General features: G+C 33.9%; 1 protein-coding gene across 1 annotated transcript in view; it reads right to left on the bottom strand.

The window, feature by feature from the left end:
* The window catches only part of LOC142323382 (rabankyrin-5), a 207,064-nt gene that overhangs the window by 183,418 nt on the left and 708 nt on the right, over positions 1-22,938 (bottom strand). The window contains exons 2-4 of the mRNA XM_075362940.1: positions 19,805-19,997; positions 1,714-1,826; positions 462-606 (exon numbers count right to left, since the gene is read on the bottom strand). Coding sequence (XP_075219055.1) covers positions 462-606; positions 1,714-1,826; positions 19,805-19,997 — 451 coding nt within the window. The remainder of the gene's footprint in view (positions 1-461; positions 607-1,713; positions 1,827-19,804; positions 19,998-22,938) is intronic.

Below are 22,938 nucleotides of genomic sequence, written 5' to 3'. Positions count from 1 at the left end.
AGTTTCACACTGTTTCAGATATTCTCTTGTGTACAAAACGTTTGTGTACTACCTGGTTGTTTCTTCTCCATAGCCAAAACGATTTCTTCAGAATTACAAACCTACATTTTAATTGCACAAAGAGATAGTTTACAACCATGGTTTTATAACTGATAATGACATGGAAATTCCTTTTTTGCGGCTATCAAACTTTTATCGTTCTTAAACAAAGATTTAATAACAAAAACATATACAACCCCCATTCCACTACATGATTTCTAAATGACAAGGCATTCTAAATAAGATCACATCTGTCCATAGCCTGATACAGTCCCAGGACTGCCAACACAACTGACGAAATTTCCTACTTTCCTGCCCAACCCTGTATTACAGCAATTGAGTTCTTTGATGAATACTGGTAAGCAGTTTTAACTTGCTAAATATTTTAGAGCATATTTATTTACATAATTAAAACTACTCACTTTGTGACAAGTTCTTCTAATTTGAAGCTGTTAGCAACTTTCATAAGAGCAAGAGTAAAATCATCACCTTTAGTAAAATCTACTTGATCTGTATAGACCCACTTGAGCAAAGCAGATCCAATTTCAATGCCCAGATGACTCCAATCTGTTTTCAGAATAGTAAAAAAATTAATACAACTATGGTATATAAACGGCAAAACCGTTTTAAATTAGCAGTGTATAATTACTTGTTTTATGTAGATTTACAGTGTCAACAGATTAGTAAGGATACATGCATTCATACAAATTTTTTCTCATCATAATGACAGAACAACATTAAAAGATTAATTTTTTATATATCACAAGAGGGTATACAGAACACTGAAATGTAGTACAAAAAAACAACTTTTAGAAATTAATATAGAAATTAATTTTTTTCTATGAAATGGACTGGATGTATAACTTCAATCAATTTTTTTTTGTGACATGTAACACAAATCTATTTTAATTTTATTAAACATGTTGTCTAGTGTGTTACAACTAATAATTATTAACACAAATCACCAATAAACAACCCAAAATAGCAAGCTTAATATCGGCTTACCAGTTTATAAAAAGCTTTTGGAATCATCAGTTATAAAATACTATACCAGACAATGTATGAGTGTTGTCACATGTAAAAACTGCAAGTTGTCAAGGCCACCAATCAGCTTGAATTAAAAAAAAAGAAAGCTTTTTATAAAAATTGATTGTTTAATTTTAAACCTGCTATTTTGAATCATTTCATAGGTAATAAATATTCAGTTAAATATATAAAATAGCCATACACAATGTTCAAAACAATAAAAATAATCATTGCATTTATATAGATGAACTCCAGCCCAACAAAAAATATAACAATTAAATCTTTCCTTAATATTCACATTTGACTTTTTGCTAGGCTAATAATTCAGTAAAACAGCATATCAGTAAAAATGTTTCAGTAATCATTGTATTAAATTATTCATACAATCAGCAACCTTCACAGTATGAAAGGAAAAATATAGTATTGTATAACTAGCAACCTAAGGCTCAGCAGAAGTGGTATACAAAATCAATCTATGAGCAAGCATTTTAATAAGTTTAAGACTAGTACTACATATTTCATCACTTATCCTCTAGTTCCTTCTGAAGCAGATATCAGAAAGATTATACCAACATAACAAAATTAAAAAAATTATAACCATTATAACAGTATTTAAGAAAAGAATAAAACAATTTGAACTAAACTCACCTAAAGTATTCACATTTGCTATCGAATCAATGCCCCAACTAGTACTACGTGAAGCAAATACAATCTTATGTCCTGGAATCACATCACGGTCTCCCAGTTTTACCTTCATATCACTGAAATAGAAAATGTACTTATAAGTCACAATAATAACGTACTTAGGTTCTAGGCAAAACAGAAACTGGATCCTCTGATGACATAATTAACCTGCTGATTCTAGACCAAGAACACTTTAAAAAGTAGCGTACAGGAACACAAAAGTAAATGAAGCAAAGTACCACAAGCCACACATAATAAAATAGTCCTGTGGATAAGAGAAGTTTATCAGATACTAGTACAGTCTTCCCTTTGACTCAAAGACTGTGTGCTGTTGACATATAATACCAGCTAGTACAGCTGTTGTAACAATTAAAATATATTCATATAGTACTATTAAATAATAATATTTCTATACCACCAGATACAGTTCATAGAAAATAAGAATTGTTTTATACATTGGTTGTAATGTTCAATAAAATATATATGGTACATATATTTTATTTCATCGAACATTTTTTTCCATTGTATTGAGTTATTTATAATTTAATTGATAATAAAATTATATTAAATTCAAATATCAAAACAGTACTAAAAGAATCAACAATATGTTTCATAAAATTAAATATAACATTTCATATAAAACAGGTGAAAACACATAATTACTGATATACGCAATAATTTAGAATAAATAATAATAATAGAGAAATTGATATTCTTGAAAGATATAATATCAGTAAATTTAAAAAATATATATATAAACTAATAAATAAACAAACAAACAGAATAAGATGGTTTGTTATATAAACTGATATCATAGTTCATAATACTTCAATAAAAAAAATCACGCAATGTCATTCCATGATATGGGATAGAGGTTGTAAATGACAAAGCACTATATGCAGATATTTTTTATGTGTAATTAATAATTTTAGTTGCTGATGGTGAAGCAATATCTTCGAAAATGTTACAGTTGGTAAGCGTTTCTTACTTTTTAATGTACTGTATTTGGTGCTTTTGATTTTATAATTTTATTATTGATATATATATGTATATTTATATAAAGCATAGAATCTAACGAAATGAATCTATCAACCAGTAAACATTACCTGCACAAAGAAATTCAAAATATATGGTTTATTTCAGAAACAGCTCAACAATTTTGAAAGAGATACAATTTAATCGGTGAATGTAAATAATATTTTAAATGACATAATATAGCAAATCACTTTATTTCAGTAAATCTGCTGGTCATAGGCTTAAGCTTAACTTTTCAATCCTAATGAGTATAATTAAATGAAATATTTTTATCAAGAAATAATTTTTTTAAACTGTAATCATTTCATTTTGCACACACACACACACACACACACACACACACAAGTACAGAAAAAAAAATTCATAAAATATATAACAACTGGTATAAACACTAAACATTTAACACATATTTATCTTCTAAAAAAAAAATATTAAAAAATAAAGAATACCTTAAAAAAATGCTTTAAAACCAAACAAACTATAGTAACAAAACATTATGTTTAGAATATGTACAACCTAAAACTGTACTTTTTCAAAACAATCATCTATTAATAAAACTCATCAAAATTAAAAAGTAAAAATACAAAAATTATTTCTTAACTCTTCATCCACAATACTGTTTTTTATATAGTAATTAAATTTTAATTAGTATAAACTAAACAAAAATGGCAGCATGTGACAGCAAAATGTACATGGTATGTAGAGACAAAGTTACTGAGAATAAACAAGGAATGTACTCAAATCAGCTGTAATACACCTAAGGTAAAAAAAAAAAAAAACAGTTTTCGTATATCAGTCAAGTTAAACAGTCCTGAGTATTGTTTACCATTTGAAGGGTACAACTGTTGACATTTAATAGTATATGTCCATAGTAATTAATGCATTTGAATTTTTAAAAAATATATAAAAAATAATTGAATTTAAATTTATAAATTTTTCTATTGAACTGATATAATTCAGAATTACAGTAAAAGTGAAATAAAAATATGTTATAAATTGTTAACTTTAGCGACTGATAAAATATATTTCCATGAAAAAAGAGAATGACAGCTAGATGGGTGTTAAGATATGATAATTGTGCCTGCCTGAAAATATCACATCAAGGCAGTAACTCTCGACTTCCAAATCAGCTGATTTGGGAAGACGCGTTAACCACTAGACCAACCCGGTGGGGGGATCCAGTTGGTTCCAGTCAAATTTGCTTGGTGTCACCATGTTCGTACAGATCAGCTGATTGCAATGCAGTTTTATGATTGCAAATATCATCGTTATTGGTTACTTAGCTATGTGGTTGTTTGTGAAGTGTGGTTTTTTCATTTGGCGGATTTTAGAATGAGTGACTTGAACAAGCTAAGAGTTGCTGTGAAATTTTGTGTTGAACTCGAAAAATCTGCGAGTGAAACTTTTGATATGCTCAAGACAGCTTACAGAAACGTTGCTATGAAGCGTGTGACATGTTTTAAGTGAAATGAATGTTTTAAAGATGGTCGTCAGTCGATTGAAGACGATGAGCATCCTGGACATCCTTCCACGTCAACTGACGACTCACACGTAGACAAAATCAACACCCTGGTTTGGGTAAATCGAGTCTGACCATCAGAGAACTTGCTGAAGTGTGTGGGATATCAGTTGGATCATGTTATGAGATTTTGAGATCATTTTACGAGAGTGGTGACTGGTTTTTTCATCATGACAATGCTCCAGCCCATCCAGCCCTCAGAACTTGTGAGTTTTTGGCCAAAAAACTCGATCACTGTTCTTTCTCACCCATCCTTCTCACCTGACCTTCCTCCTTGTGACTTCATCTTGTTCCCCAAACTCAAAAGACCTTTGAAAGGAAGAATATTTGAGATGATTCCTGAGATTGCGGCAAATGCGACAAAAGAAGCATTCACAAAAGCATTCCAGGACTGTTTCCAAAAGTGGAAACACCGTTGGGATAAGTGTGTGCATCAGGGAGGAGAGTACTTTGAAGGGGACCCAGACAAGTAACTTCTAAATAAAGTACATTTTGTTTTATGACGTTAGTCTACATATTTTTTGAACAGACCTCGTATTCATATATATAATTACAATTTTGGATTATATTTTTTAACACTATAGATAAGTTAGGAATAACAATAGAAAGTGCACTATTCAGTGAGTACCACAGCCAATAGTTGACTTCAGATCCAACTCCTAGACAGGAAACATTTCTTGGACAGTTTTACACACACAGGATGTCACTACAACCCCCCCCCCACCCAGAATGACCAATAAAACAGCTATTGTCCTATGTACTAGAAGCAGCAGCATATCACATACAGAGAAAACCAAAGTGAATTATCTAATTCTCTGGGGACTTGTCCGAGGAGAAGTAATATAAGATAAAGAAAAGAGAGGGGATAATCAGGCATTAAGGGACTCTCACCTGCTGGAGTTGAATGGAATATTTATTGTCTTCTTCAGGATCAATTACCATTAATATAATTTAATATTTTTAGGTAAATTTACATTATTTTAAAAATATCTTATTATATCAATTATTAAAGGCTTTAATTTATAGAAAATTGAATAAAGAAGGTAAGAAGCAAATATTTTCAGGATGATAAACATAGCAATTAAATAAAAGGTGTATAAAGTGAACATTACTTGACACAATAATCATTATATACATTTATACTAGAACCTGCAGTCTTGACAATTGTTAGCATAAATAAATTTTTTCTGATCACCTGTAAGGAATTATTATTCTGGTATCATATCTCCAGAATAAATAATCCTTTTATTTATTATAATTTTAATTTAAGTATTTATTATAACTTTTAATGATCACAAACAAACAAGTACAATATTTACAAATTTTGAATCAAACAAAACAAGAAACGATGTCATATCATGTCCTTATCAAACAAATTAATAATAACACTGATAGACAAAAAACTTATTTTAATGTTTCTGTAAGTGTAATACCATTTATTGAATTGCTTTATTGCATACAATACAGATCTGTAAATACAATTTTTCTATCACCCTTAGTTTTAAATAAATTACACTTCAAAATAAATTAAGCGTAAATATAGTTAAAATCTTTAAAATTTTAATTTTGCATGGTCATACCTGTGTTAGAATGATTTCGCTGATGCTTTTCTTTTATAAATAGCCTCAGGCACATCCCAAATTAATGTCCAACAGTAATCAGCTAGCATGTTAATATTCCATTTCCCTTTCTAGCGGCTTTCCATCACCAAAATGTCTTGGTGGAAACGTTCACCGTGTTCGTCACTTATGTCTCTGAGGTTGTCCAGGAAAATATCCAGATGTGAGTGGAGGAGATGTATTTTCAAAGATATATTACATCCCATAGCTCTGTATGAAGTAAGAAGTTGATTAACAATATTGTGGTACTTGTCGGATTTTTGTTTACCTAGAAAATCTTTAAATGAAGTCTTTAAATCTTTAAATGAAGTGGACTTTCTACATTACTTAACATCGAGTTAAATACATCATCTTTGACCCATTCTATTATTTGAGGACCAACAAATACTCCTTCTTTTACTTCACTTACATTCGCAAATTTCTGCCTGATGTACAAAAATCTGAGACTATCCTTCTTCATTGATAACAAAATGTTTATCCCTAGCTCGACTGTCCCATTTGCAAAGAAAACACATGTACTTAGTATAGCCAAACTGCATGCCTAACAAAATAGCTATAACTTTCAAATCACACATATGTTCCAGCTATGTTTTTTATAATTTATTTTTTCAAGAACGTATTTCATCACATCGTATGTCTCTTTCAAATTAATACCATAAGTGATTGGTATCGAAGGATATTTGTTACCTTTGTGTAGTAGAACCACTTTTAAACTATACTTGGACAAATCTATAAAAAGTCGCCAGTCCTAAGGTTTATATACAATAAATCAAATTATTTTCATCGATAAAGTACTGAGAAAGTTCTTTTTGCCAGCTTCGAAAGCCCGAAATGTTTGTATTTTTTGAAGTACATTCCAACCTTACACTAACCTTAAGCTAACAGATCAGCTTGATTTTTTGTTAAATTTAAATCCCTAACCAAGTCATTTAATTCTAATTCACCTTGTGGTATAAGATGTGGCTTATCAGAAGATAATTCAAAATCATTGTTGTCTTCTTCAGTACTGCCTGATTCTTCATCGCTGCTTTCAAAACATACATTCACAGGTGGCTCAGGAACTGGAATAATTTCACTGTGAGGTAAAGGTCTGATTGCAGATTGCAATGAAGAACATTTTACAGTATGTTTAGATATTTTAGAAATTCCAGACACACTTGTTAAACAAAAGTAACAAACGGTTATATGATCCTTTAGTTCACGCCAAACCATAGGTACATCAAATGGCAAAGCCTTCCATGTACCTTTCAGCCATCCTCTTTAACATACTGAACAATTAGTGCATACTATACGAGGAGCCCATGTCCTATCCTGATCACCAATTTTACACTGAAACTACAAATGATATGCTTTTTAAATTAAAGGAGTAATGTTTTTTCTATTTCATTTTACGGTAAACTCAGTACATACATAACAAAAGGCATCCACATCATTTACACAATTTTGAGGCATTATGACACTGCACTGTTAACAAACTTAAGACATCAATAAGAGTGAACAAAATTAATTCATTCCTAAATCCGGTGCTTAATACAAACAACATAGCTCTGTTTTCAGCTGCATGTTTTGACCTGCACAGACATGATTAATCTTGTTCAAGAAGGCTCACTCTTCAATATTAATATGATGTCATATGTGACTATGATATGATTTAATTGTTTGTCTAGTGTTGTTTATTTATAGCTTACAAATTATGTTAACAAAGTTAAACAATAAAAAATGAGCTACCAAAATACAATATAGGAGCTTAAAATACTAACTATATGTTGAAAAATGAAAAAATCCTTTAACTGATATTTAAAAATTTTTCAAAAATGGCAGGTGATAGAAAGATTCTGAGTTCATATTTGTTTTCAGCATAAAAAAACAGATTAAAATCATGTATCACATGTTAGGAAACAAAAATTATGTTTATCAGTGTAATTAATAGGTCAAGAACTTTGGAAAGAAAGCAATTATACAATAAATAAAGTATGCAATACAGAAAAAAAGTGTAGAAAATTCAATCCTCCTATAATTAATATTTTTATAAATCAGGTATAATGTTAGATATGCTAAGTAGGAAATATTTTTCTAATGATGGCGTCTTGGACTAGTACAATAATATGAAATTCAGTATGATAATTTTTTTCAATAAAGTTGTGTTGGTTTAGAAACCACCTAACCAAATTACCTTGTGCTTTAAATAAACTTAACCGTGTTTTTATTTGTTATATTTATATCTATTTAGTCAATCTTTTATCACTGGAAATATAACTAAACAGTAAACCTCTGAACATTATACAGTAATTACTAAATGATTATCCTACTCCTCCTCTTATAATAAAGACAATTTTTCCTTTTTCCATGATCATTAAGAAACAATCAATTAAAATGTTTTACGACATTGTTAATCACTAATGTGCAGCAACTTAGAAATTAGAGCTTCAGATCACTGCTCTGACCCATCCATATTCTAAGTACTGTCAGCAATGTAGCTCATCTGGTTCATGACTTTCTATCAACTTTCAAATCTGTAGACAGAAAACTACTTCTTCAGAATGACAACTTTGCTGAGAAACTGTTTATATATAGTAAAACTACACTCCAGTTTCTAGGCGTTGAAGTATAATCAAATGAACATGGCCGATGAAACCAGGCAGTCTTTGACAAATGATACATCTGTTAGTGATATCAGTGACGGTCATCAGTTCTATGAGCAACTTGACTCCAGGCTACTAATGATTAGATAACTAATTGATAACAAAGAAATTATTCTTCTGAATAATCAAAGACCGGGTGTATCATATTCTTATTATAAGGAATTTCTCTTTCCTCCATATACTACCATGGTTATAATGAATAATTTTTTAATGCAAAAAGTTACAATTTGTGCAAGAATACATTTACTTTGAAACAGCAGTAGTGGTAAATATAATAATGAAACTGTAAGTACAGGTAACTCATGCTTTATAGTATTTAATACGAGTTACTTGACAAAAAATTTATTTAAATAAAATAATTTTAGAATAAATATTAATAAGAGGGAGCCAGAACATACACATCTGTAGTAGGATATCATAGTCTAAAATTAAAAACTAGAACATTAAAAAAATGCACCAGAGGTCATGTACATAAAAACATATCAATATTCAGAATGATGTATGTGCAAACTCATGCTTTATACTATTTTAATACGAGTTACTCGACAAAAAATTTATTTAAATAAATCAATTTTAGGATAAATATCAATAAAAGGGAGCCAGAAGGTACACATCTGTTGTAGGATATCATCGCCTAAAATTAAAAATTAAACAGTTTGCCAACCAGCGCGCATTAATATAGAAGCAACTGCTGGTCGGTCACTCTCCCTTCACATTTAAGGGTCTTCCGAACCAAAGTAGCAGTATCTTGGCCGAATATCTCCACTTGTTGTAGTCCGATATGATCTCCACTGTTCTCTCTGATTTTTTGTAAAAACCTCCACTAGATGATGGCAGAGATCTTGCCAGCACAAGATTTCTGCCATCATCCGAGTCCACATAAGCCAAATGAAACATGTTGGAGACCAGAGCCTCCCCACGTCCAACTTTCCCTATCAGTCTCGTTTCCAGAGCAGCCAACACAACATTCCCGGCTTTTTTAATTTCGGATTTACAAACAGTCAGGCCACTTGTGGGTGTTTGGCAATTAGTGTGTCCATCAATCTAGGTTCTGTCAATGCGTGCATATCAACAACTGCAACCTTATTGAACATCCCCTCAATTTTTGCCGGGATCCCAATATGGGTACTACTAAAGGCTTTCTTTGGCCAGCCTTTTTTGATAAAGTCGATCATCTGGGATGCCGGCACTCCATTATCCAGAGCACCCTCAATGGGACAGCCCGTAGCAACCTGTGTCTGCGTCACCACCTCTGTAGTCAGTTTCTTTTCAATGGTAAAAGATGTGCCAGTACCATTTTCCTCAGATCTTTCACTGCTATGCTAAGTTCCATTTCTAGCTTCTTTATATTCTTCTTTACATTCTTATCAATACTCTTTCTCAGTTCTTTCGCCAACCCTTCGAATCTGCTAACAAGAACCTCTAATCCACGAGGCACTTCCTCCTCATCCTCCGTAGAGGACTGCCTCAATTTCAGTCTTTTTGTTCCCTTCCTATCACTCGTAGCAGGCCTAGGGGGAAGGCCTTCTGGCTGATCAGCTGCCAATGTCACACTTGTAGTAGCCTGACCAGACCTCAGACTCCACCGTATACTGATGCACCTGTATATACTTTAATTAAACACAAAAAAGATTCGATAAATTACAAATGTAAATTAGACAATAACTTTAAGAGTCAGGCTACAGCAACATATCTTATTAAACCTGATAGATAAGAAATTGAATTAAAATTGATTAAAAACTAAAGTTTGTTATCAGCCAACAGTATAATAGGCCACTACCAGTACACAATATATTATTAATGAAGTACCAACGTAATCACTTACAGACAGATAATTAAAGACCTTACTGCCTATAGCAATAAGGTCGATATCTAACAATTTAAATAAAAAATCAGTCCAGCGTCCAAAACTCTAAAAAAATCATAATAGCACTTCAAAAATAATCCAACCATCAGATTAAAACTGTCTGAAAGATGACTGATCATCCCATTATTTTATTTAATGAAATACTGTATAAAGATGATTAGTCCGTTATCTCCATATCTTGTTTAAATTTAATCACAGTATAATTTACCAACTACCAATAGCGATATTAATAATAAATACGAATTGACTTAAATCATCTTCAATTTTGATTAATAATAATAATTTACCTATAAATTGTCACAGTAACTATTTAGTTTTGCTTAATATATGAAAATATTCTGTAACTGATTATGATTTTGTGCAAATAAATTTTAATAAATATATATAAGACAGCCAACAAAATTTCAGATATTACATAATATTGTATCACCATAAATAAAATCATCAATTTATAATTCTGTAATAATTCATTATTTTATTTTCAAATTTTTATTTGTAAATATATCTTTCTAACTGCTCTAATTCTATAATTTTTATAGTGAAGTTTTAAGTAATTCTAACATTTGTCATTATATACCGTTTAGATATTAGATTTACCATTAAATTAGAATTTCTTTTAAAATCCATTTTTGAATATAAATTGTAACATGTTCTGAGAAATGCTGTTTAAATGATCAACTCATTTTACCAATGCATAAACTATTGCAGTCATCACTTTATTTTATATATCCTGCTTAAACTGCACTTTCATATCATTGAAACATTTCACTAGCTTTTATTTGCTTTGTAAGCTACAATGTATATTACTCAAAATATATTTTACATAGTACATTTATTTACACCAATCATGGAATCTTGATTTATAAAAGTTTGACCGTCAAACATTTTAAGTTACAAACACCTGGATTAAAGTTCTTTTTAGCATTTTTCTTTTTTTTTTTAATAGGTAGCAAAAAAAATGTTTACTTTTAAACAGAATAGGTAGTTACGATAGTCTGATTTGTACCACTGAGAGATTCACTTCTACACACAAATCTTTGATTTTATTATAATATGTAACCCACCACAATGAGTAAAACTAACTTATCCCAGAAAGCACAGTGCCATAAAGGTGAAATGAGTCCATTTCCAAATTTATTTTTTTAATATTTGCATTGCATTATTTGTTGTTATTTAGAGGTATTTAAAGTTCAACAATACACATAATATTTATTACTATTTGAATATAGTAAATTCAAGGTAATTATATTCAAGTTGTTTACAATTGGAGTAAATTTAATCGTATGATTCGTTTTGAGAGAGAGTTAATTTACATAATTAGGTATGATGTTAATACTTTCCTCAGTATAGTTTAACTAATGAAAATTTTTTTAAATGATGTATTTACTATAATTGCAGTGATTGATGGGCACTAATGTTAGTTTAATATATTATTACAGTTATTCATCCTTTCAGCCCAGATGCTCATGCTTTTATAATGTTTTATTAATTTCATCTTTATCATTAAAATACATGTTTAACTGTATACTTAAGGTCGTTAAGTAAATAAATTAGTAATATTTTTTTGTTCCTTTGTTTTGTAATTCAAATGCATGTAATGTATTAAACGGGGTTGTTCTTTCATTAGATAATTTTGGTGCGATGAGATCATAGTTATATCTTTGTACACACTATAATATTCTTTGTACTAATGAAATATGCACTATACTTTTTTTTAAAACAATAAAGCAAAATGTTATAGACAACTTTTTTTATAGTTTATTTTTTAATGTCAACATTCTTAAATGATTACAGTAGAATGTATCACTACTGTCAACAATACTGCTTTCCACTAACATATTTATGATTGAAATATGCAACCTTTGCTTAAAAAAAAAAATTATTCTTGTATCAAACCAAACCAAACTATTTCCACGTTACCACAACATAATACTTCGACCTAAGAGAAAGACTTTATTACAGTTCAGTACTATTTTTAATAAATTATTAACAATGTAAAAGATTTTCCTATCGATTTATTAAAAAAATAAATAAAAATATGCCCTTTAATAGAAACAATATTACTTTACTGATGAGTTTTAAATAATATTAAGTAGATAAGCGATAATTTTCAGCATACTCATTTAACATTGTATAAACACACTCAAATATTTAGCAATTAACACCTTAAAATTATTATTTTATTCTGTGCCATTTTTATTTACTTATTTACGTAGTTACATTACTATTATTTTATATAACTATTTTTATCTATTAATGTAACCTCTTCTTCTTCTTTTTACCCATTACTTTTGTGCTTTATAATGCAACACTGATCAAGAACTTTATCAGAACTTTTATGCAAATGTTGGACACAAACACAATTCTTTTACCTGATCTGGTGAAGGTGGCAACCATTACATTTTAATAGTAAGCAACTATTCTTTTTACCAGAGATCAGACATTCATAAATTTAAACACCATGATATACTGTCATTTTTAATTTTCTAATAATTTAGATTTTAAACTTATGAAGAACAATGAATAATTTGATACGACCTAAAACTCTTGACTAGAACTAACAAATTTGATGTATACAGGATATTCTGTGTACATACATATACAAATATTAAATAATTACTTGGTCTGACTAATTTTGAAAATGAAGAACAATACCCTATAATACTAATTGTAACCAGATGATGCCCTATAATGTACACACTGTACTCATGATACCCTGTAGTACTGAAAAACTAATTGTGTATATTGATAATGAATAAATTATAATCGATTAATTACTGAATATGAAGGCTTTATGAAGTTTATTTTTAATTCTGCTGAAAACAAAATGAATCGATATTCTTCAATATAATGTTTAAAATTTTTATAAATCTGGAAATAGTGCATGGTCACTTATAAAATTACACTTAAACTTATTTGAAATGTAATAAATAAGATTTCTAACACCACATCAAGTTGACCTAATACCAATATCTACACTAAGAGCATTGTTGACGACCAAAATCTGCTGAAAAAACAAAATGTTTTCTATTATCAAACATCAAATTTGTCTACATACTGAATTTGTTTATAGGAAGACATATTGGCATGAAAACAAGATGTTTTTCTACCAGGGATGGAATACTCCAGATGAGCATATTCAACAGAAAATTCCAAATCACATCTCCTACAATAAGCCGACACTTATCTAACTCTGCATCTGCACCATCAACATAAAGTCCAAGATAATAGTCTCTGTCAGCTCCATAACAGTGATTCAGGAAAATAAGTGAAACTTCTAGTCTTCATTAAATCATGTTTCTGTAATAACAATTACACTGTACTGACTGTCACTCACTACTATATACTTTAGCTTCTATGATGCAGACAAAATTACGTTGTGTCTGAGACTCTCTTTCTGTTGTGTTTTGAGCTGTTCGTAGAGTGAATTCCTTCGACAGTTCCTAGCGAATTCAATTTTGAGTTCTTTAGCAATGGTAGTGTCATTTGTTTTTTCAGAGACTCTGAAAAAACATCACTTGTGCATGCAGTGCAAGGCGAATATTTGTTTGGGCACCTGCCTCATCATGGGGAACAGGTGGCAACGACTGCTGGCTGTAAGCCCCCGTAACGAGTAAAGCGTAGCACCCTTTAGTCCTACTCGTGCTCTTTTTAGAGTGAGGACAGTAATCCGTGGTTTCTTGCTGCACGTTGATGTATTGCACTTAATCGATCCAGCAGCGGCAAAGAGGTGCATAGTGTGACAGGAGAATATCAAGGTCTCCGGCTAACCCATCGGGTTGGTCTAGTGGTTAACGCGTCTTCCCAAATCAGCTGATTTGGAAAGTCGAGAGTTACAGCGTTCAAGTCCTAGTAAAGCCAGTTATTTTAACAAGGATTTGAATACTAGATCGTGGATTCCGGTGTTCTTTGGTGGTTGGGTTTCAATTAACCATACATCTAAGGAACGGTCAAACTGAATGTACAATGTACAAGACTACACTTCATTTACACTCATACATATCATCCTCATTCATCCTCTGAAGAATTATCTAAATGGTAGTTACCGGAGGCTAAACAGGAAAAAAGAGAGAAGGTCTCCGGCTGCCCGTCTCGCTGCGGGCAGTTGTCAGGTTTATGGGCTTGCGCAAATTAGTACATTAGGAAGAAGACAGCGAGAATCCCATTAGGTCAGGTTAGCATCATTTGATTTTCAGAGACTCGTCAATCATCACTTGTGCACAGTGCAAGGCGAATATTTGTTCGGACACCCGCCTCATCGCGGCGAATAGGTGGCACTGACTGCTGGTCGTAAGCCCCCGAAACGAGTAAAGGGTAGCGCCCTTTAGTTCTACTCGCGCTCATTTTTGAGCGAGGGCAGTAATCCGTGGCTTCTTGCCATACGTTGGACATATTGCACTTAATCGATCCAGCAGCGGCAAAGCGGTGCATAGTGTGACAGGAGAATATCAAGGTCTCTGGCTGCCCGTCTCGCTGCGGGCAGTTATCACGTTTGTGGGCTTGCCCAAATGAGTACATTAGGAGGAACACAGCGAGAGTCTTGTTACATCAGGTTAGTGTGTTATGTAGTAGGGAAACTTTGGCCATGTCCGAGTTTCAGGAAGTAAGGAAATCCAGGCGGAAAAGGAAACCTGAGCCAGTGCAATCGACGAGCTCCTCAGAGGACGAGGTAAGCGGCGTGGCGTGATGGACACGGGGGCACCCACCCAGGTGCAATCCTCCCCCGTAGTTGAGGCTTTCAAGAAGGCAAAGGACAGACATGGCAATTCTGCCCCCCGCTGGCTAAAGTAGTTCAGGAGGAACTGGACTACTTACTAGACTTCGTGTCACTCCCCGGCGGCGTTAGTGCAGGAGCGAGGAAGAAAATTCTTCCCACCTTACTAAGGTTAGGGAAGCTTTGGCCTCCAAGCCCAAGGAGGTGAAAGTTGTTCCCAAGGTGGTCCAAGCCCCAGCACAGCCCAGGCGCTACGCTGACATGCTTAAGACTAAGCGTGAGGCCAGCCAGGCAGCTAAGAAGCCGGAGATCTTTTTTGTTAACCACGAGCCAAGACCTGAAGCGTGATTTCCAGGCAGCCCTTCATGGTGACCGGAATCACCTGAAGATTAGGGACATTAAGGAGACCAGCAAAGGGCTGGTAGTTGTGGCAGAGAACAAGGAGACGGTCCAAATCATCAAGGACTCTCCAGCAGTCAAGAAGCTTGAGGTCAAAGTAGACCCCAAGCGTTTGAGAAGGCCCCGTATCATAGTTAATGACATAGAACGGAGCCTCTTCGATGACGAGGTTCTGTCTCTCATCCGAGAGCAGAACACTGATTTGGACGAGGCCTTGTTTAAAGAGCAGTGTAGGCTTGTCTTCAAGACTGGTAAGCGTGATGCACCATGTATCACAGTGTATTTGAGTTAGGGGCTGGTCTCCATCAGAAGTTCGTGTCGGAGGGACGAATCTTTGTTGATTTCGCATCCTGTCGCGTAAAGGAATACCTTGACGTGCAGTGATGCTTCAAATGTTGTTGGTTTGGCTACAGGGCCAAGTTCTGTAAGTATACGTCGGTCTGCGCGCATTGTGGCGAGGAGGGCCACAAGCGTGACGACTATCCGCAGAAAAAGGAGGCTCCACCTTGCGTTAACTGTAAAAGGTTATGTCATAGGCACTCTGTCAATAGTAAGGAGTGTAGTTGCTATTTGAGAGCGGTTGAGATGTACTTCAACTCTCTCGATGGTTAGGTTAGGTCAACTTAATATCCAGGGAGTCTATGCAGTCCAAGTTGAACTAGGTGAGATTGTTGAGAAACAGAGCCTCGATGTTCTCCTTCTGCAGCACCCATATGTGGTTAAGGGTGATCTGCCAGGTTTTTCAAGCTGCAATAAGTTTTTCGTTGGTGATAGCAAGTCCGCCATACTGTGCAGGAAGTCGATAGATAGAGTCTTCATACGGCAGGCCTCTGACACGCATCACATCGTTGTTAAGCTTGCCGTGGATGATTTGGACCTGGTTGTAGTTAGTTCATACTTTCAGTACAGAGATCCCACTGAACAGCACTTAGAAAGATGGAATAGAATTGTTAGGCTGGTAGCGGGTCGTCCTATTCTCATAGGAGTTGATGCGAATGCCATATTGCTTCTTTGGCATAGTGGGGTCACGGGCGATGACAAGGGCACAGAGGACGCGCTTCTTAGAGTTATGGATTTGGCTTCAGCCAGCGAGTGCAATTATGTACTCGGTGTCTTTTTGGATATATCCAGGGCTTTCAATAACTTGTGATGGCCCTCTGCCTTGTTTCAACTGCAGCAGCGTGGTTGCACGCAAAACGAAATCAGAACTCTCTCGAGTTATTTCAGCAACAGAACTGTTGTCCTTCATGACGGCAGTTCGGAGATAGAAAAGCCCCTGTCTAAAGGTTGTCCGCAGGGCAGTGTTCTAGGTCCACTCGTCTGGGTCGTTGAGTTCGATTCATTCATGCGATTGCGTATGCCCAGTGGCTGTCGCATCGTGGCTTATGCCGACGATGGGCTGCTGGTCGAGGGCAACTCGTGTGGAGATAAGCGCGAACCCTGCGCCTAGTTCTACTTATTATGAGCCAATTTTGTGAATGTCTCGTAATTCGAGGCAAAATAAACACAACATACCACCAAACATGTTGAACGCAACAACGAAATTTAGTCCTAGTTCCCTTAGTGAAACTTAACTTACACTTTAATAAATTCCTGACTTAATTATGGACTCTGGTCTGGTACACTAGGGAGAGGCAGACAGACCTACTACTCCCACTCGGCTCCCGGCTCCATCGCAGAGTCCCATGTGACATTCACCACAATAAACTATCGTCGAGATGCTGCAACACGTCGTCACAGTTGCATGGTGTCCCATGCCTTTCGGCAGTGCAGCCGCATCCCGCCGACAGTGTCGTTTGCTCATTCTAAAATGTCCTTGTCAAAACGCCACTACACCTCACGGCTGCATGGCATCCTATGCCCATCGGCAGTGCTGTTGCCGTTCCGCCGACAGTTTTACAATTATTGAAACCTCTATCTGACTAACCGTGGCTCGCTGCCAAAGCGCCTACTTTCTGCCAATCTACTGTCCAGGCAGACCCTAGCCACCCAGGTTCCTACTCGACTAGATCCCTTCGGCCGTCCTGCACAGGGCGAGGAAGCCAGCTACAATTACCCAGTCTCTGCGAGTTCTCCAGTTGACCCGCAGATCAAAGAAGGAGTTAACTCTCTCAAGTTCCCTTACAACTCTGGTACGCTCAGCTTCATACCGGGGACAGATATACAGGACATGGTCCACCGTGTCATTGACCTACAGTCTGGACACAAGCTGGAGTCAACCAACCTAAACCTAGCCAAACTATCCGTAAAAGCATAATGTCCTGAAAGAAATGAGTAATATTCCGATTGAGGGAAACCTAGCTAATCGCTCGTAACTCTCTGACATTTGGAAAAATACCATGCATGTATCGACCAGCAGAAGAATCGTTCCACCTAGCTTGCCAAGAATCAAAACCTTGGTCTTCCATTTCCCGCATACGCTCTGACATTAGAAGGCCTCCCTTCTTAGAAATATACCGCTGGCTATGCTAGCGATCACAGTGACTGCCTCTCGCGAGACAGTTCTGTAGCCGCTGACAACAGCTAGCGGTAGATGACGCTGGGCTCGCAAAAGAATGTCCATATAACACTGGAATTGCAAACAATGAGCCCAGACGGGCGCAGCGTACAACATAATGGCCTTACAGACACCTTTGTAAAGAATACGCATGGTACGATTGTTCAACTCCCAATCGGGATGAATGACTACGGATACCGAAGAAAGCATCATTGGCCTTCTTCGCCACAAACTGGAGGTGCTCCTTGAAGAGAAGTCTCTCATCGGGGATAACACCCAGATACTTCTGAACGGTAATATACCTGGTCTGAAGGCCGTCCATCACAACCCGCAGATAACAGGTTGCAGCTAGACGACCCTTCAAGAACATCATAGTGGTTTTCTCTGCACTGAAAAGCATCTTATGCTGAAGATTCCATAACCTTAGTACCTTACATGCCTGCATCGCTCTGAGCTCTATCTAATAAATTAAAATCTAATCTAATAAATTATTAGAGTATAAACCACAGTGAGTATTTTTTAAAACTAAATTAAAAATATTTTAATTTTTCGAAGTACTAAATTTACTGCACTAAAAAACGCCTTTATTTAATTTTTACAAATTGATAAGATCTTTTTGTTAAATTTGTTATTTAATAAAGGTTGATTTTTTTGTTTTTCATAAACTTTATTAAATCAGTTTTCTCACAAGAAAATTTTCTACACATTTTAATAATAAAACTTCAAACCTAAAAAACTGTTTTTCGTCACCAAAGTTTTCAGTTTTACACTGGATATCATGAAAACTATAGGAAAAGCAGTTCTGGGGACTGTTTTATTCAATTTTTTCAGGTCAAAAAACAAAAGAAACCAACAATTTTACCTATAATATAGTGAAATTTCACCAGGAGAACTGAAATCCACATGAAATTTTTCGCTAGCTGTAACTCAATAACAAAATGTTTTCAGACATTTGTTTGTTTGAACTTTTTTCCTTATTTCAAGCTATAGAATTAGTTTTCAGATATATATAGTCTACGACGTTCCTGGTAATGTAAGTATTCCAACATGGAGTCAGACAACTAAATTGGTTCAGCTGTTGAGATACATACATGCATGCACCCTACACACACTATACTCCTTTTTGGGTAGTTGTGTAAAAACTAATCATTTAATAATTTAATAAACCTTTGTATGAACATAAATAAACAAAACCCTGACAACATATAAGACCTCTACCATTCTAACCAGTCAATACCTATCTACACATAGATTTGGGACAAATGTATAAAATATTAAAATAATCACAAACATTAAAGCAATTACAGGTTCATGCACGCATGCACACACAAACACACACTATTCCAAGAAAACCAGAACATTTAGAATTCCAGTTTTCTAAATAGTTTGCATCAATAAATTTTACATCATAGATCAAATCTTATCATAATCATTTATTTTAATAATCCAGAATAAGGTAGAAGTAAACAAAAAAATAATTCATAAAAGGTAATTTAGGTATACAGCTACAACAATAACTTGAATATAACAGTAATTAACCTAAAAACAATTCTAATTTAATTGGAATTATTTATAAAACACATACCTAGCAAGCCAAACTCAATTATATCTGCTTAGTTTATTTTAAAGAAGCAATAGTGAAATTAATGAATTATCAAGAAAAATCTGAATAAAATAACTGACTGCAAAAAACGCATTGTAGATAAAAAATCTGGCACATAAATAACACTTAAGTAAAAGGTAAATAATGTTCATCTTATTACCTGTATAATGAATTATTGTAAAGACCTGTTACTGTTTTCAAAAGTTTTGAAACAAAACTATTTTCTCCAACCTCTCCATTAGAAGCAGATGCCAAAGCATATTTACGTTCCAAATCATTACAATGGGTCTGCAACTTAACATATTCTTCTTTTAGTAGAGCTAAATGTTGCTGAAGTTTGTTAACCTCAGTACCTGAAAAATAAACGACAAAAAGGCTTTGTAAGCTAAAAAAATATTTTTAAAACTACCATAAAACTTTCAAAAAATCCCCAAATAACAACTTTAAAAAATATATGCATTTAAATGTAGCAGATTTCGGTACTTATGTATTAACGCCACCGCAGCTACAGCTGCTGTTTAGGTTATGTTGACTTCGTGTACTGACAAATCATACGTATATCAAAATAACCTAACTATATATAACCTACGCTCGCTAACCTCTTACGTATTAACGCCACCGCATCTACAGCTTTATTTAGAAACAAAGTGGTCAATCGGATTTCGGTGGATTAACATTAAGCACCGATTTTGGTGCTTATTATTAATAAGTTGTATATATTATGCATATTTAATGATAATTATAAGAGGTTAGCAAGCGAAGTGAGCGTAAGTTATATTTAGTTAGGTTATTTTGATATACGTACGATTTGTCAGTACACGAAGTCAACATAACCTAAACAGCAGCTGTAGCTGTGGTGGCATTAATACGTAAATACCCAAATTTTATTTAAATATGCAAAATATTATAACCATCTCTATTTAAATAAAATTATTTAATTCTGATAACAACATACATATGACCCCTCTTTAAAAGTACTAGAGATTCTAGGAAATACTTTTAAGGCCCAAGATTGGGTGAAGGGAAAATCCAGTTATTCACTTCCCCATGATAGAGAGTGGGTAACAATTGTTAGAATACATAAGCGGCTAACAAATAAAGGGACGGAGTTAGTTCCGGTATAAGGAGTTCCCCCATTACAAGTACCAATAGTCTCCTCAGAGAGTGGAAGAGCAGTGGTGAACACAGAGCACTCTATCCCCTGGGGATGGGAAACTGGCCCTAAATAAAGGAACTTCTTCTTCAGGAAGTAAATAGTATTAATACAGAAGGCAACAAAAAACTGCTGTACTGAAGATCCTAGAGATAATTCCTTGCATTACACTTCATGCTGACATCTTCTGTTAAATGTTCCAGAGTTAAAACAGCTTTTCAATAGAATTTCCAGGAGAAGCAACAAAGTTAGAGGACCAATTGCATATAGAAATTTGGAATGTCAAGATTTTGTTACAGAGTAGTAAGTTGGAGGATCTCAAGAGGGAAATGAAGATACATAAAATTAATATATTAGAACTGGGTGGAATAAGGTGGGAAGGGTAGAGGGAAATAAAAGAGTGGAGAAGCTATATTCTCTTCTGGAAAAAAGAAAGGAAAAACAGAGTAGCAACAATTACAAGGAATGAAGTAGAAAAACTGGTGAATTAAGTATGTTATAAAAATGATAGATTAATATCGTTAAGGACTGGGATATTACCAAAGATTTAATTACAGTACAAGTATATATGCCAACACGAAATTACAGAGAAGATATTGAAAAGACATATGAGAGTATTGAAGATGTAATAAAATCAGAAAAGGGCTGCTGTAAGGTTCTGTTGGGAGACTGGAATGCTGTCGTCTGAAAATGTGGTAAGAAAATTTGGCTTAGTGAAGAGGAATGGAAGGGGAACAGATTAGTAGAATTTTGCCAAAAGAAATATACCATATCTTAGAACATGAAAGTTAAGAAACCAATGGATTACCAGGTGCAGAAATCAATACTGATCACGTGCTACCTACAATGGAAATGAGAATATTTTTAATGAAGGTACAGAAAGTAAGGGTTATTTGCAAAATGGTACTTAGAAAAGTTGAAGAAATTCCATGAGAAACAATAGGAGAAAAACTTACTAAGACAATTAAAGAAAGAAAAAAGGAGAATGGGAACAGTGAGGTAATCTGGATAAGAATAAAAAATGCCACAGTAAGAATGGAGAGAAAGAAGTAGACCATTATGAGGGAAAAAGAGCCAAGAAAATTGTGTGTAATAACAGAAATGCTAAAGAAAATAGAAGGAAAGCAGTATAAGAATAGGACAAGAGAAAATGAAAAAGCACTGTATCAAAAATTAAACAATGAATTAAGGATGTTAACACAAAAAGCTAGGGAAACAAGGTTGAAGGAAGAATCCAATGACATTGAGGATCTAGAAAAGATAGGGCAATACGATATGATGTATAGGACAATGAAGAGCATTGCATAGAATAAATGGAAAGAGAGAAATTGAGGATAAGGATGGTAAAATGCAACATGAAGAGAAAGATGGAAGGAATTATGTGAAGGAGCTTTATATGACAAGAGACAAACCTGAAGAACTTAACGTAGAAAAGAATGGGAGGTAGCTGAAGATGACATTAAAGGACTATCAATATTAAAATGTGAAAAACAGATAGCAATTTAAAAAAATGAAGAATAAAAAACTGAGTGGAGAAGATGAACTTCCTACAGAATTTTATAAATGCTTAAAAGAGGAAGGAACAGAAGACTAGTTAGTACAACTGTATAATAGGATATACAGTATGGAATAATGGCCTGAAAACTGTAAAAACATTAATGATACCTATTCTAAAGAAAACTGGCGCCAAAAAATTTACAGAACACAGAATAACAAGTTTTAATAATACATATTGCTAAAATATTGTTAAGTCCTAAATCTGAGGTTGATAAGAATAACAGAAGAGAATGTAGGAGAGGAACAGGTGGACTTTGGGAAAGGGAAAGGAACAACAGATTATCAGGCTACTAAGGATGGTTGGACTGAAATTTTTAGGGAGAGAAAAAGGAATGAGTCTCTTTCATAGGCAATTCAAGGTATTTGATAAGAGTCAATTGGGAGAAATTTGCTGAATATATGACATTTACATAATGATATAAGGAATACATTAGAAATCAGAATAAACCAGTATATTTTAATACTATCAACAATTTAATATTGATGCATTCTTAATAACCTGGCCACAACTGTAAAAGATGGTTCTAAATTAACAACTCTCTACCTTGCTTATATCATAATATTAGTAGTTATGTAACAATTAG

Source organism: Lycorma delicatula, chromosome 4 (genome assembly GCF_047948215.1).
Source record: "Lycorma delicatula isolate Av1 chromosome 4, ASM4794821v1, whole genome shotgun sequence".
Classification (NCBI taxonomy): domain Eukaryota; kingdom Metazoa; phylum Arthropoda; class Insecta; order Hemiptera; family Fulgoridae; genus Lycorma; species Lycorma delicatula.
Note: the sequence above shows the minus strand (reverse complement) of the source record. Positions and strands in the feature narration are given on the sequence as shown.